Below are 15670 nucleotides of genomic sequence, written 5' to 3'. Positions count from 1 at the left end.
TCAGATTATTTTTACTGATGTTAGCCGTGAGCGGGAACCGAACCCGGGTCGCTGGGTTCATATCGCAGCTCACTAACCACTACACTATACACATACATATTAACACCGGGAAACACACACATGCAGATACACATGCAGATACACACATTAACACACGCACGCACACACAAGCAAATGTGCAAACAAATATACACACCAAGCGCTCTACACCTCGAAAAAAAAACACACGCAATCCATCCTGAATTTAAGCAGATCCTCTCATTAAAATTTTAATTGGTATCAATGTCACGCGACGCCACTTGAGCAATCATTAGACGCTTCGAGCATTTTGTAAGCAACTTTTATTTGCATATTTGAAATGAAATGTAACTTCTTTGCGACGTAATGATGGTGGGGCTCCGCTAACTGGGTTTTGGGGAAACCTGGGTTATAAGAAGCATTTAAAAGTTGTGTGAGCAATGCAATGATGCTTCATACACACAAACTAATTGACTTGTGGCCGCATGTGAAAATCAGTCTTGGTATTTCCAAGATGGCAGCAAACCATTTATTTGGGGGTCGGGACAGCAAGCAGGGTGTAATGAAGCCGACATTCACAGCAGTGGTTGAGTGGTGCGTTCGGTCTTCAATGGCACTCAAGTTCAGTAGAGCAGCGTGCGCGTGAAAGCAGATGTCCCAAAATTGCTAAATAATTGCACTTCTCTGACGTAAAGGCATCTTCAACGCGGTGGGACAATTGCTTTACGCGGACCAGGAGAATGTCTTGAAAAACGAAAGGGTCTCCGCTTCATTCGATTACACGTTCACACGTAAGGGAATGGAGTAAAGGCAAAGGAGTAATTGCAAGATTTCAATGACATCTAGAGAAGCAAAAAAATCAGCTACAAGACCAAACCGAGCATCTGAGGAACAATGCGTGTTCAGTACAGCTGTGTATGCCTGCGAGACTTGGACATTGAAAAAGACTGACAGAGATAATATATTGGCATTCGAAATGTATTGCCACATGAGGATTACTGCATCTGTGCTGGACCCAAAGAGTGACCAATGTGGAAGTAGGAAAAAGGTTGCCCGTACAAAAAGACAACCTGATGATGCAGGCAGTGATAAGAATGAAACTGGCACTGTTTCGACACATATGTAGGATAGACAACAACAGGGAAATTCAAAGTATGTGCGGAAAAATGCAAGGAACTGAAAAGAGATGAAGACCTAACAGAGAATATCTTGACGACGACATAAGAGATTGGTGCCAGAAAAATGTGGCAATACTTCAGCGTATTGGCACTACAAGACAGAGGAAAGTGTAAACAAATGACGGAGTATGTTCATAGATCGTGGTGATGATGATGATGACGTGTTCACATTTTCTCAAACACAAGCAAAATGATCCTGAACTACGCTGATAAATCTGCCAAGGTGTTTAATGTTTTGTTTAACGTTTTGTATTTAGACCACTGCTGTGAATTGCGCGTTGAGCATCATGTATTATGCACTTCCACTTGGCTTTCAACTTTTTTCCGATAAACTAGAAAGACACCTTTACTCTGAACCACCCGCATATAAAACATTCAGTGCAAGTTTAAAAGCTTACGTGATGCATACACTGTTAATGCAAGCGTGTGGCGTGTACGCCATGAAATGCAAAAAATATCATTTGGAGAACTAAACTCCACCGCTGGTTTAGCACGCGGCCTTGGTGCAGAACTGGAATTTCCACCTGCGATCCCTGTGGACACAAGAAGAAAAATGCAAATAAGTTAAAAACGTGTCGTTAAACTCCACCGCCACCACCCGACACAGCCAATCAGTAAAGTTTGTCAAAATCTGCATTATACATCTAAAGCAATGACAACATGATCCTAAACCGATACATTTTACATCTAACATCTAAAACGCAGTCCAACGCCAATCCACTGCCGGATGAAGGCCTTCCAATGACCGTGTTAGTCACAGCGGCTGTTTGACCATACTTCACCACGCTGGGTAGTGTGCGTTGGTGAAGGAGATTGTGGGCTCAAGATCGTTTTCGGACTGATGTAAGCCATGGCCTGGAATATACCTCATTTGGTTCTGAGGATATGATTTTGTTATTTTTTTGGTTAGATAACGTAAATATAAAGGCGTCGTTAAACCCAATCACCACTCGACACGGCCAATTAGTAAGGTTTGTCACGTAAATAAAACGTGGCCAATTAGTTTAGGAATTCAGCACTAGCCAGCTGTGTGTTGGAGAGTAAAGCCACAACCACATTTACAATTTGAGTACTGTGACGTGTGCTGAACTTGTAACTAATTTGTCACGTGTTGTTTATATGCCAAAACTTACTGGTTGGCTGTGCCGGATGGTGGCGGGTTCAACGACACATTATATTTACGTAATGTAACCAAAAACAACCTCCTATGGATAATATTGGTCTTGACAGCTCTACTACTAAATGTTGAATTGAAAATAAATACGTTTGTACACAGATATTATCCTTACCCGTGTATTGATAGTTTCATGTTTTATGTGCAATGTAATTGAGGGACTATGTGTTATTGTCTTTGTGTGGTCTGCAACTGTTGATGTTGTCTTGGTGTAGTCTGGGACTGTTGTTGTTGTCTTGGTGTGGTCTGAGACTGTTGTTGTTCTCTTGGTGTGGTCTGAGACTGTTGTTGTTCTCTTGGTGTGGTCTGGGAGTGTTGTTGTTTTGGTGTGGTCTGGGACTGCTGTTGTTGTCTTGGTGTGGTCTGGGAGTGTTGTTGTTGTCTTGGTGTGGTCTGGTACTGTTGTTGTTGTCTTGTTGTGGTCTGGGACTGTTGTTGTTGTCTTGGTGTGGTCTGGTACTGTTGTTGTTGTCTTGGTGTGGTCTGGTACTGTTGTTGTTGTCTTGGTGTGGTCTGGTACTGTTGTTGTTGTCTTGGTGTGGTCTGGGACTGTTGTTGTTGTCTTGGTGTGGTCTGGGACTGTTGTTGTTGTTGTCTTGGTGTGGTCTGGGACTGTTGTTGTTGTTGTCTTGGTGTGGTCTGGGACTGTTGTTGTCTTGGTGTGGTCTGGTACTGTTGTTGTCTTGGTGTGGTCTGGTACTGTTGTTGTCTTGTTGTGGTCTGGTACTGTTGTTGTCTTGTTGTGGTCTGGGACTGTTGTTGTTGTCTTGGTGTGGTCTGGGACTGTTGTTGTCTTGGTGTGGTCTGGTACTGTTGTTGTTGTCTTGTTGTGGTCTGGTACTGTTGTTGTTGTCTTGGTGTGGTCTGGTACTGTTGTTGTTGTCTTGGTGTGGTCTGGGACTGTTGTTGTTGTTGTCTTGGTGTGGTCTGGGACTGTTGTTGTTGTTGTCTTGGTGTGGTCTGGGACTGTTGTTGTTGTTGTCTTGGTGTGGTCTGGGACTGTTGTTGTCTTGGTGTGGTCTGGTACTGTTAATGTTAGTCTTTGGGTCTTTCGGTAAAGTCACGTGGATAGAAATAAAAAAGAAAAAGAAAAGAAAAATATCACGACGTTCCGATCGCAACGCAAGCACTCGTCTTCAGGCGTAAAAAGTGGAGGACTTGCTTGATACTGATTCGAATTCATGGACTGATAGTACTTTGCTGAACACACAATATTGTTGAGTTTCTGCATCAAGCTATAATCTATATCCCGCAGAGAGGGTCCCTTGCTCATAAATATCTGGGCAGTTCACCTCCATTTTTTCCGCCTGAAGACGATTGCTTGCGTTGCGATCGGAACGTCGTGATATTTTTATTTTCCACTATTTCTATCCACGTGACTTTACCGAAAGACGCAAAGAATATGAATTCCTGCAGTCACGAAAGCTTTAAGTCACTGTTATTGTTGTTTTCTGCCTTGCTGCAAGCTCGCACGTGGTGTTGAAAAATGAGCAAGACTATGTACTTAAGCAATTTGTACTTATATCCGGGTAGCCCTCGACATACGAAGACACTTTGTTTCTGAGAACCATTGGTAAGTCAAACAGTGCGTAAGTCGGAGCACAACAATGTACTACACTTAAATGTGTTATGAAGTGCGTTACGGAATCTTATCAGCAAAAGTCAGGGACACTCATACCGATGCTGGTGAACTGCCCAGATATTTATGAGCAAGGGACCCTCTCTGCGGGATATGGATTCTAGCTTGATGCAAAAACTCAACAATACTTTGTCTTCAGCAAAGTACTATCAGTCCATGAATTCGAATCAGTATCATCATCCATGCAGCTGGATTAAAGCTTCTGCACATCGACATCTCAGGAGGTTGGGAAAGGTGTCGATGTTGCTGCTGTATTTAATCCAAACGGAGTCAATTTGCAGGTAATTCTTCACCAATGGGGATGTTATGGCCGATGTCAGTCACATTGTGTGTGTGTGCGCGTGTGTTTATTTTTGCGACACTAGTTGTTGTGAGCGACGCTCACAACAACGACGCTCACAACAATGAGCGGAGCGCCGGGTTGCTAAAGCACAGAAAGTTGGCAAGTAAGGGGGCACACTTGGTGCATCAGCCAGTCGTCTCAGTCAGTCGACCCGGGGTATCTGGGTCTGCCCCGTGACCTCCTGCCAGCGGGCGTTTGACACTTCACGTGGCATCAAGGTGCACATAGTCTGGCACAAGCGTCGCGGTGACGTCACCGCCACTTAGTGGGAAATGATGGATGTTGGTATTCATTTGTGTGTTTATTGACTTGGTCAAGGCCTATGATACCATAAAGAGGCCTGGGCTCTGGGTTGTTGATCGTGCTTTTGGAGTCCCTGACTCTGCTCACAATCATTAAGGATCTTCATAATGGTGGGCATGCCCGGGTAAAGCTGCGTGGCTGGGAGTCAGAGCCATTCCCTGTTAATCTTGGGGTGTTCACTGGCTTCTATAATATGTAACATAATTTTTAAATCATGTAGTTCGAGAAGCTTTCCATGGTTGTACTGGAGGAATCTCCATCTGTTACAGATAAAATGGTAGGCTGATCAATGCTCGGATTGCGGTCGAGAGATACCTCCCTGTTGGTCAATCATGTTATGTACTAGCATTTTGCCCGTCCAAGGACGGGTGTATTGCAGTAAATCTGAAATTGCAAGCGAAAAGCAGACCACGACGTGATATTAATTGCATCCATTCGTGTGCAATTTGTAAGGCCACAGTGACACAGACTTTTTTCATTTAAAGGTTATAATCTCTTGTTCATCATGACGTCCTTTTAACTTCTACATCTCAATAGCGTTACGGAGATCGCGTGATGCGAGGGTTCTGCCTTTGTAGTGAGGGTTGTAAGTTGACGCTGAAAAGGGGGGAGGAGGCGCCTCGCCCCCCCATGTGGAGTGACGTCACCCACTAATTATTATTAATGGAGGGGTTGTCCATTTGGAGGATGTCACCTGTTCATGATTATTAATGAGGGGGGCTGTTCAATGTGGAGTGACGTCACCCGCTCATGATTATTAATGAGGGGGGGTCCATGTGAAGGACGTAACCTGTTCATAATTATTAATGAGGGGGGCTGGTCGACGTGGAGTGACGTCATGCGCGGGACACACGGACATTCATGGCTCATTATAGTAGTAAATGCTGATGATCTGGTGATTGCTGCTCACTTAGAGGAGTTGAAGTCGCTGCTGCTTGACCTGGAGCATGCTACTAAGAGGTGGGGCCTTACCATCCGCACCTCCAAAACTCAGCACCTTCCTGGGTATTTTGTATTATAAAACACTCCACTCCCTCAATTCACCATTGGCGGGGCAGTTACACACACTCGCTGCAGAACAGAAGGGAGTTCAATGGAAGTTGAACATACACTACATAGACTCACACAGAGACCCATAGGCTCACACAGAGACCCATAGACTCGCACAGAGACCCATAGACTCACACAAAGACCCGGAGACTCACACAGAGACCCATAGACTCACACAGAGACCCATAAACTCACACAGAGACCCATAGACTCACACAGAGACCCATAGACTCACACAGAGACCCATAGACTCACACAAAGACCCATAGACTCACACAGAGACCCATAGACTCACACAGAGATCCATAGACTCACACAGAGACCCATAAACTCACACAGAGACCCATAAACTCACACAGAGACCCATAGACTCACAGAGAGACCCATAGACTCACACAGAGACCCATAGACTCACACAGAGACCCATAGACTCACACAGAGACCCATAGACTCACACAGAGACCCATAGACTCACACAGAGACCCATAGACTCACACAGAGATCCATAGGCTCGCACAGAGCCGCATAGTTTGTTGTCCTTCCCCCACACTTTCGATTAGCATGGTTGGCTATGTATGGTGTGAAAGAAGTTCAACACGTGTACACACTTACTTCCACAGTCTCTGCAGAACAGAGGAGAGAGCATATACACTCCACGCTGAAATGCGCCCTGAACCCCGGTCCCCATCTTGCTGTGTCCAATGATAGCGGTTTGTGAAGTGAACCTTATGGCGGGACCACGGGGTCCCATAAGCCCCCGGTGCTCGCATGAACTGCGTTGCGACGTAATTTTATGTCTGTTGAAGGTGAACGATACGGCAATCTATTCATCTCGACGAGCTATACACAATGCACTAATCAACGTTTCAAAATTTAGTTTATGAATACAGCAATTTTGGCAACGACGGGTGCTCATTGAAGAAAGAGGATTGATTTCTGGTAGGTCCACGGCGTTTATGTGCGCGGTAAGACGGAGTCGCCAAAAAATTATTCATTACGATTTTGACTTCCGTTTATTCGGGAACCCGAGGTCCCGCCATAAGGTTCAAGTGTCAAGTGACAACAGCCACCGACGGGCGGACAAACTTACTCGGCGTCATTGCTGTGGTAGCTGTGCGCCCCCACCAGGTACCGGGAGTCCGGGGTGACCCAGAAGATTGGCGCGTCGAAGTCGTTGAGGTAGTCAGTCCACTGGCACGCACCCATGCAGACGTTGGCCTGCATGGTGCAGGTGAACTTCCATCTGCAAGGCAATGATCGTCATCCTCGTCATCATCCTCATCATTGTCATCATCTCTGTGATTTTCATGACTACAAATATAAGTGGAAAACACCATTTGATAACCACCGTAATTATGGCAATCGCCGTCATTATGGGCACCACAGTGATGGGGAAATGTTAACTACTTCCCCTGGTTTACAGGAGGCCGTGGATTTGATTTCTGGACCGTGACGCCTGCTGTATATTTGGAGTTGGCATCTCTCTCTCTCTCCCTGTGGTCGCATGCATTTTTCTGAGGGTCCTCCAGTTTTCCCTCCATATTTAGAAACATTCGTTTCGAGTATTTTTCTGCTATACATTTATCCATGATACGCCACTTCGTTGAGCTATAATTTGTGATGGCCAGGTTACTTCTGAAAAAGAGCTACACAGCTCAATGGGGCCTTACATGGCAAAATATAAACATACAATAAAATAGTGAGCGAAGTGGTTGGGGACCCAAAAAGCACCAACACCAATGCTCATAATGCCAAACTCCACCAACACCAACATCTCATCAATACCACCAACACCAATATCTCATAAATTCCAGCAACACCAATATCTCATCAATACCACCAATATCTCATAAATTCCAGCAACACCAATATCTCATCAATACCACCAACATCTCATCAATTCCACCAACACCAAAATCTCATCAATACCACCAACACCAATATCACATAAATTCCACCAATACAATATCTCATAAATTCCACCAACACCAATACCTCATCAATTCCACCAACACCATTATCTCATCAATACCACCAACACCAATATCACAATTCATCACTTCCAACATCATCTACATCACAACCACAAACCATCACACGAACTTCCGTCATCCTCGCAGCAGCGGCTTTTGGCTAGCTATCGAACAAAGATGGTGACCGCATAGTGCGGCACTTTCAGATACGCTGCTTCTGCGGCCATCTGGAATGCTCTTCCTTCCGATACTGGGAAGCCACTGGAGTTATGCACTTTTAAATCATCATCAAACTCATTTACTTAGAACAGTTGTTTGTGTTTAGTGTGTTGTCCTTCCCCCTGCACCTACAATGCGAAAGCAGTTCAATATACATACATCATCGCCACCATCACCAGCACCATCATTCTGTCCATCACCACCAAAAAATACCAAGATCCCCCATGTCGTATTAACAGACTGCTGGGGAAAGTGCTGTTAGTGAGGACCTATGAAGGCCGGCACGGCAAATACAGAGGTGGGTGTCCATCACCACGCATGGCCGCCTTTGTCTCCCAAGTAGCAATGTTTACACATTGCACCAGGTACTCATTTGAGGCTGAGTCGCCCTGGGAAAAGCCCAGGTACTAATGAAGATAATCGCTATCACTGGTGTCGGCCGTGAACAGGAATCGAACCGGGTTTTGCAGCGCAAGTGCGCTAACTAGAGGTCACCACACACGGTGGCTAGGAGATGTTAACTACCTCGCCTAGTATGCAGGAGGTCAGGGATTCAATCGGTCGGGTTTGCACCATCCACTGCGCTTACAGCTTCCCATACACACACAGTGGATATGAGATCTTGATTTGAAGCTTTCGTGACTGCAGGAATCCATGCTCTTTGGTGACTTTATCGAAAGAACAAATGGGTATGGATAGGAGATGTTAACTACCTCGCCTGGCATGCAGGATGTCAGGGGTTCAATTGTTCGGGTTTGCATCATCCACTGATCTTACAGCTCCCCATACACACACAGCGGGGAGGAGATGTTAGCTACCTCGCCTGGTATGAAGGAGGTCGTGGGGGGGGGGGGGGGTGGAGTTTGCCACCACCGCTGGCGCTTTCGCTAATCGGCTCTTTCCCACAGCTTTGTCAAATTCGAAGCAACCGGCGGTCCCATCACCTGCGGTCCTCCGCGTCGTTGCTGTGGTAGCTCCCGATGCCGGACACGATGGAGTTGAAGGGGCAGGTGAAATCCAGCTTCTCGTCGAAGTTGTTCACGTACGAGGTCGCGAAGGAGGAGACGGGGCGGCTCACGTCGAACGTCTCCTTGCAGCGGAAGTCCCAGATACGGTCCTCAGCGTCGTTGTTGTGGATGCTAACAGCCACCCACCCACACACACGCAGATAGACACCGATGCAGGGGGATATTAACTACCTCGCCTGGTATGCGGGAGGTCGTGGGTTCCATCTCGACCCTGATGCCTGCTGTGTCCCCCCCCTCCCCGCGTAGTCGCGTAGATTTTTTTCTGGGTCCTCCGGTTTTTCCCTCCCCATTTATAAACACACGTTTAGAGTATTTGTCTGTATTGCAATAAATTAACCTCATGGCAGACCCCAGGGTCCCATAGGCCCCCGACTCTCGCATAATCTGCGTTGCGACATCATTTTATGTCTGTTGAAGGCAAACGATACGGCAATCTATTCCTCTAGAGGAGCTCTACACGATGCGTCAATCAAAGTTTCAATTATTTGTTTCTTTTGCGCATTCGTCCTCGCCGCGCTTGGACGACAATGACAGCCGAACGATCCGCGCCAGGTGGGTCGCGGCGTTTCTGTGCGCGGTGGAACGGAGTCGCCAAAAATAAATAAATAAATTCCGATTTTTTTTTTTTTTTTTTTTTTTTTTTTTCGGAACCTTGGGGTCCAGAATAAACAGAAGGTTCAAATGCCCACGTGATAAGCCACGTCGTTGAACTATATATCCTTTTAGGCCAAGACGCTTCTGAAAAAGAGCTAAGTGAGCCTTACCTGGTAAAATAAAAAAAATTGTTTAGTTTTAAACGGGCAGGGCGCAAGCTGCAGAAGAGTTGAAGCTGATATGGTAAAGGAGGATGTGGAGCTGAGTGGACCTGCCGATGAGCGGTACTGGCGGTGTCAAGATCGGCCTCTGAGGAGGAGGAGGCTCGTGAAGGACGCAACAACAACTACGGAGCGCAGATGAGCGACTCTCACAACACGGAGCGGAGTGCCGGGCTGCTAAAATACAGAAAGTTGGCACAGTGGGGAGCACAGGTGGTGCATCTGCAAATCATCTCAGTTAACCCATGGCACCACCTGGTTCTGTCCCGTGACTTTCTGCCAGCGGGCGTTCGACACATCACTTTGGCCTCAAAGTGCACCAATACCAATATCCGCCATTCGCCACGAAGTGGTCGTGACGTCCCCACGGCACATGTGCCAGGCCAGGTGCACTTTGAGGACGCGTGAAGTGTTGAAGACTCGCTGCCAGCAGGTCGACTTACACACAGGGCTATACCTAATAAATGAACTGAACTGAGGTCACAGGACAAACCCAGGTGCCATGGGATGACTGGCTGAGATGACTGGCAGTTGCACCAAAGTGCACCTAGCCTGTTGCAAACAACGTGGTGACTTCACCGCCAACTTAGTGGTGTTATGTGTGTGTGCGTACCTGTGATGGTACAGGTTAAGCGCGCTGCGCTACAAACCCAGCGACCCGAGTTCCATTCCGGCCCGAGGCCAACACCATTGACGATTATCTGAACAGAGTCTGGACCTCCCCTAGGTCGACTCAGCCTTAAATGAGTACCCCCCGTTGCGGTGTGTAGTAAACATTTACACTCAGAAGACAAAGGCGGCCGGGCGGGCGTGGTAGTGCTGGCCACCCACCCCCTGCATGTGCCATAGTGCCGACCTTCATAGGCACTGCTACTCACTACTAACACCACATGCCAGAACAATTTGTTAAAGGCTACACGGGGGGGGGGGATCTTTGCCCTTTTGTGCCTTCCAACAGTCCTCGACTTACACACACCCGGCTTAGGGGCCGTTCATAAATGACGTCACGCGATTTTTGACCCCCCCTTCCCCTTCGTCACACGACGTCACAAAAAGTCAGACCTCCCCCTCAAATATGACGTCACAAAGCTCTGCGTATTTAATGTGGCGCTGCACTCTGATGTTGTAGGAGAAAACATTCATTAAAAAGTCTATTTAATTATGTAGAACGTGTTGTCTATATTTATTTAAAGTTGCGCATTTTTACGTGACGTCATATTTCTCAACCCCCCCCCCCTCGTCACACATCGTCACAAATGTCTGACCCCCCCCCCCCCCAGATACGTGACGTCATTTATGGACGTCCCCTTAGGAATACTCGCACTTACGAAGCAGCTTCCATGAAATAAATATTTTTTTACATTTGCTTAAAGCGCGAACTCTCACTTGCAAACTGAACCGCAGGACCATTTTGTTCAGCCGAGCGCTCATCCGCGAGACGTAATGAAGTCAGCCTCGTGCTGGGAGGGAGTGTCTGTGTGAGCATGACATGCGGTAGTTTACTGTGTTCCGACTTGCGAACCGTTCAACTTACGAACGGCGGGGTCTCGGGAACGAATTATGTTTATAAGTCGAGGACTGCCCGCACCTGTGGATGATGTAGATGGACTGGTGAGCCGGGCAAGAGAAGTCGATGGGTCCGTCGTAGCTGTTGACGTAGCGTTTGTGCAGCGATCGCAACCCGGTGACATCTGCACAGAACACGGAACGGGGGGCGGGGGGTGGGGCAGTGAACAATCAGCAGAGCAGTGAACACAGAATCAAAGTCTTCATATATTGGGAGGCAGGTTGGTGACATTAAAAACTAAACGAAACTTAATCAGAATACTTTATTTTTGCTGCTGTATCCAGGGACTCCTCTACTTACGAACAAGTTAGGTTCCAGAGGTCTGTTCGTAAGTCGGTTTGTTTGTAAGTCCAACTTTACTCCTGTCGTTTGTACGGCATATACACTAAACACGGCGAATGGCTTTGAAAGTTGTATAGTCTCCTGCAGATGTAGATGCCACTGATTCTTCATGTCCTGCAGATGTAGATGCCACTGGTTCTTCATGTCCTGCAGATGTAGATGCCACTGATTCTTCATGTTCTACAGATGTAGATGCCACTGGTTCTTCATGTTCTGCCGATGTAGATGCCATTGGTTCTTCATGTTCTGCAGATGTAGATGCCACTGGTTCTTGATGTTCTGTAGATGTAGATGCCACTGGTTATTCATGTTCTGCAGATGTAGATGCCACTGGTTCTTCGTGTTCTGCAGATGTAGATGCCACTGGTTCTTCATGTTCTGCGGATGTAGATGCCACCACCGCCATCTATTGCGCATCAGTTGAGCTGATGACTCTCGATCCGAACAGGCAACTGGACATATGGACAGGTTTGTTACCATCTCTGAATGTTGTAAGTCGAATGTTCATAAGCACAAGAGTCCCTTATCTCCAAATGATAAGCCGCTTTATTGGGCTATCATTTCTGATAGGCAGTTTGCTTCTGACAAAGATCAAAACAGCAGCTCAGTGAGTCCTTCTTACCGGGTAAAATAAAACATGGTTAGTATTTTCGATTTAAAGCTTTCGTGACTGCAGGGATTCATCTTCTTGGTTCTTTCGGTAAAGTCACGTAGAACATGGTTAGTAGTTTTAGCAGGCAGCCGAGGGGGCGTGTCTAATCTTCATAGTCAACTTTCAAGTAGCTGAAGTGAGCAAAAGGGCTGCTGCAATTGTTTCTTGCTGTGGTTGTCCCACCTGATGACGGACGCTTGTGTTGCGCCCGAAAGGTCGTGATTTTATTGATTTCATTTTATACCTACGTGACTTTACCAAAATAACCAAAGAGTATGGATCCCTGCAGTCACGAAAATATTTAATCTTACCAGGTAAAGCCCACTGAGTTACGTACAGGAGCTCTTTTGCAGAAACCACCTTGCTGTCATAAATGATAGCTCAACGAAGTGGCCTTATCATCATCATCATCTTGAAATGTACCGCTGCAGCCAAATACTACAAACCCGTGATGTTAATTTTTTCATGTGGAGAGGAAAGCCGGAGGGACCCGGCGAAAAATCCACACGAGCACAGGGAGAACACGCAGACTCCAAATATACAGCAGCAGGCGTCAGGGTCGGGATCGAACCCACGACCTCCTGTATACCGGGCGAGGAAGTTAGCATCTCCTATAGCCACTGTGGCGCCCTTTCAAGAAAGTAAATCTCAAAAAACAGCGAAACTTAAAACGAGACGGTGAATCAATCCCACTGGCAGTAGCATCGCAAATAAACAACGATGCTCGTGAGAGAAGAGTTACTCCTCCTTCGAGACGGTGAAACGCGTGTTTAGAAACGTGCGTTTAGAGAGTCAATTTATTTGTCTGTTATGAATTTCCACGCGATTGCGATGGGCCGCTTCGTTGCGCCGTCATTTGTGGCCAGCCAGGTCGCTTCTGCAAAAATAAGTAATATTGAAAATACTTTTTTTTAAACACGCGTTAATGAATTGTACCGTACTAGTAATGGCAGAACTCCACGACTCCAGGAAGTGGCCCGAAGCTTGCCATAAGCCAAGCCGAAACATAACATGTAAAAAATATTGATTAAAAGTATATTTATATTTTATTTTTAATGATAGAATATAGTATTGTCATCAGTATGACATACGTATACCAAGTTTGCAGTCGATATCACATTGTGAAGTGGGTTAAAATTGGGTTACAAGATTTGAGGATTCGACAACAGACAGAGTGAGTTTATAAAAGCATGTAAAAAATAGCTGCATAGCAACTGAGTGGGGCCTTATATTTAGTTTATTGTTTGGTGTATGTGTCTCTATGTATCTCTATGGGTCTATATGCATCTCTATGCATATCTATGGGTCTCTATGCATTTAGAGTATTTATTTGGGTGATATAAATTTACACAGCTAGGTCGCTTGTGCAAAAGAGATACATAGATCAGTGGTGCTTTACCTGGTAAGATTTTTTTAATGTGTTTAATGAAAAATTTGTTTCATAGTTTAATAATTCCGAGAGGCAGCAAATCGTAAAAAAAACGGTGAATCGCATGAGACAAGTGAATCCCACTGACAGTGAATCTCATGAAACAATTCGTCCCTCAAAGCAATGAGAAACAATTAATCTCAAGAGACGTACGTATATTGAACTTCTTTCGCACCGTACGTAGCCAACCGTGCTAATCAGAGGTTCTGAGGAAATACAATAAACTGAACACAACAACAAGCAGCAGTTGTAAAGAAAAGAGTTTGTCAATCTAGATGATGATTTAAAAGTGCATAGCTGCAGTGGCTCCCTTTGTCTGTGGTGGTGGTGGTGTTGGAATAAATTGCTGCTGCAGTTAATCACTGTATTGTGCTGCTCCTGCTGCTGCTAATGATGATGCCGATGCTGTTGATGACAGCAACGATAGCGACACTCAGCATTCAATATACCGGAGGAATCCGATGAGCCATGAAGCTCTTTCGTCCACTTACTCAGGGGTGTCGCCTCCATGCCGACCGCCAGAGCCACGACGAGGAGGAGGAGGAGGAGCTGCTGCTGCTGCATGGTGGTGATGGATGAGAGCTTAGCTGGCACCGAGCTTGGAAAGAGGAATTCGGATGGTCGGTGTCTCGTTGCCCTCTTCGCTTTATAGAACCCCACCACCACCATCCCAGTGGGGATGGTGGTGGAGGGGGGGATGGAATCTCCACTCTTGCGCCACCGGTTAGCCACAGGCTCGGTGGGTGAGCAAATAAAAAAACGATGAACACGCAGAGATGAATTATTCGCCCGAGGTTCCAATAATCGCTCACTCGCACACGTCAACGTGCAAACAAACAAAACTATCATTAAAGTCGTGTGTGTCCACATCCCATCAGCATACATACACTACATAGACTCGCACACAGACTCATACACTCACCCAGACCCACAGACTCACAGAGACCCACAGACTCACACAGAGACCCACAGACTCATGCAAAGACCCACAGACTCACACAGAGACCCACAGACTCACACAGACCCACAGACTCATGCAGAGACCCACACTCACACAGAAACCAACAGACTCATGCAGAGACCCACAGACTCACACAGAGACCGATAGACTCACATAAAGACCCATGCCCTCACATAGAGACTCACAGACTCACACAGAGACCCATAGACTAACACAGAGACCCACAGACTCACACAGAGACCCACAGACTCACACAGACCCACAGTCTCATGCAGAGACCCACAGAATCACACAGAGACCAAAAGACTCACACAGACACCCATAGACTCACACAGAGACCCACAGACTCACACAGAGACCCACAGACTCACACAGACCCACAGACTCATGCAGACACCCACAGACTCACACAGAGACCAACAGACTCACACAGACACCCATAGACTCACACAGAGACCCACCGACTCACACAGAGACCCACAGACTCACACAGACCCACAGACTCATGCAGAGACCCACAGACTCACACAGAGACCAACAGACTCACACAGAGACCCATAGACTCACACAGAGAACCATAGTTTGTTGTTCTTCCCCCACACTCCCGGTTCGCATGGTATGGCTACGTACGGTGCGAAAGAAGTTCAACATACCTACACCAACAACACTACCACCATCATTCTGTACATAGCAAAAAAAAATACAAAGATCCCCCGCATAGCCTTTAACAGACTGTCGGGGCAAGTGTTAGCGAGTAGCACCTATGAAGGCCGGCACAGCACACGAGGGGGTGGGTGGCCAGCATCACGTCCGGCCGCCTTTGTCTCCCCAGTGGCGATGTTTACACAACGCAACTGGGTACAGTCAGTTCTATATAACGCTGCGTGTTGTTGCCTAACGCGAATTGGATACACAACGCGATGCGTGTATTCGGGAACACGTCGTGTTTATAACGCGGATACGAATTGGATGTAAACGC

At 46.6% G+C, this 15670-nt stretch overlaps 1 protein-coding gene across 1 annotated transcript; it reads right to left on the bottom strand.

Annotated features, from left to right (window-relative positions):
- Positions 1-249: 249 nt before the first annotated feature.
- On the bottom strand, positions 250-14364 carry LOC133360819 (hemagglutinin/amebocyte aggregation factor-like). The gene is made up of 5 exons (XM_061579695.1): positions 14222-14364; positions 11329-11431; positions 8842-9036; positions 6796-6948; positions 250-1729 (listed from the first exon to the last, which is right to left on the bottom strand). Exons 1-5 carry the CDS (start codon positions 14292-14294, stop codon positions 1684-1686), a joined length of 570 nt encoding a protein of 189 aa, XP_061435679.1. The 5' UTR covers positions 14295-14364; the 3' UTR covers positions 250-1683.
- Positions 14365-15670: the final 1306 nt, after the last annotated feature.

Source organism: Lethenteron reissneri, chromosome 69 (assembly GCF_015708825.2).
Source record: "Lethenteron reissneri isolate LAM-NWPU_2019-01 chromosome 69, ASM1570882v1, whole genome shotgun sequence".
NCBI lineage: Eukaryota > Metazoa > Chordata > Hyperoartia > Petromyzontiformes > Petromyzontidae > Lethenteron > Lethenteron reissneri.
The sequence above is the reverse complement of the archived record's forward strand: the minus strand, read 5'-3'. Positions and strand labels throughout refer to the sequence as shown.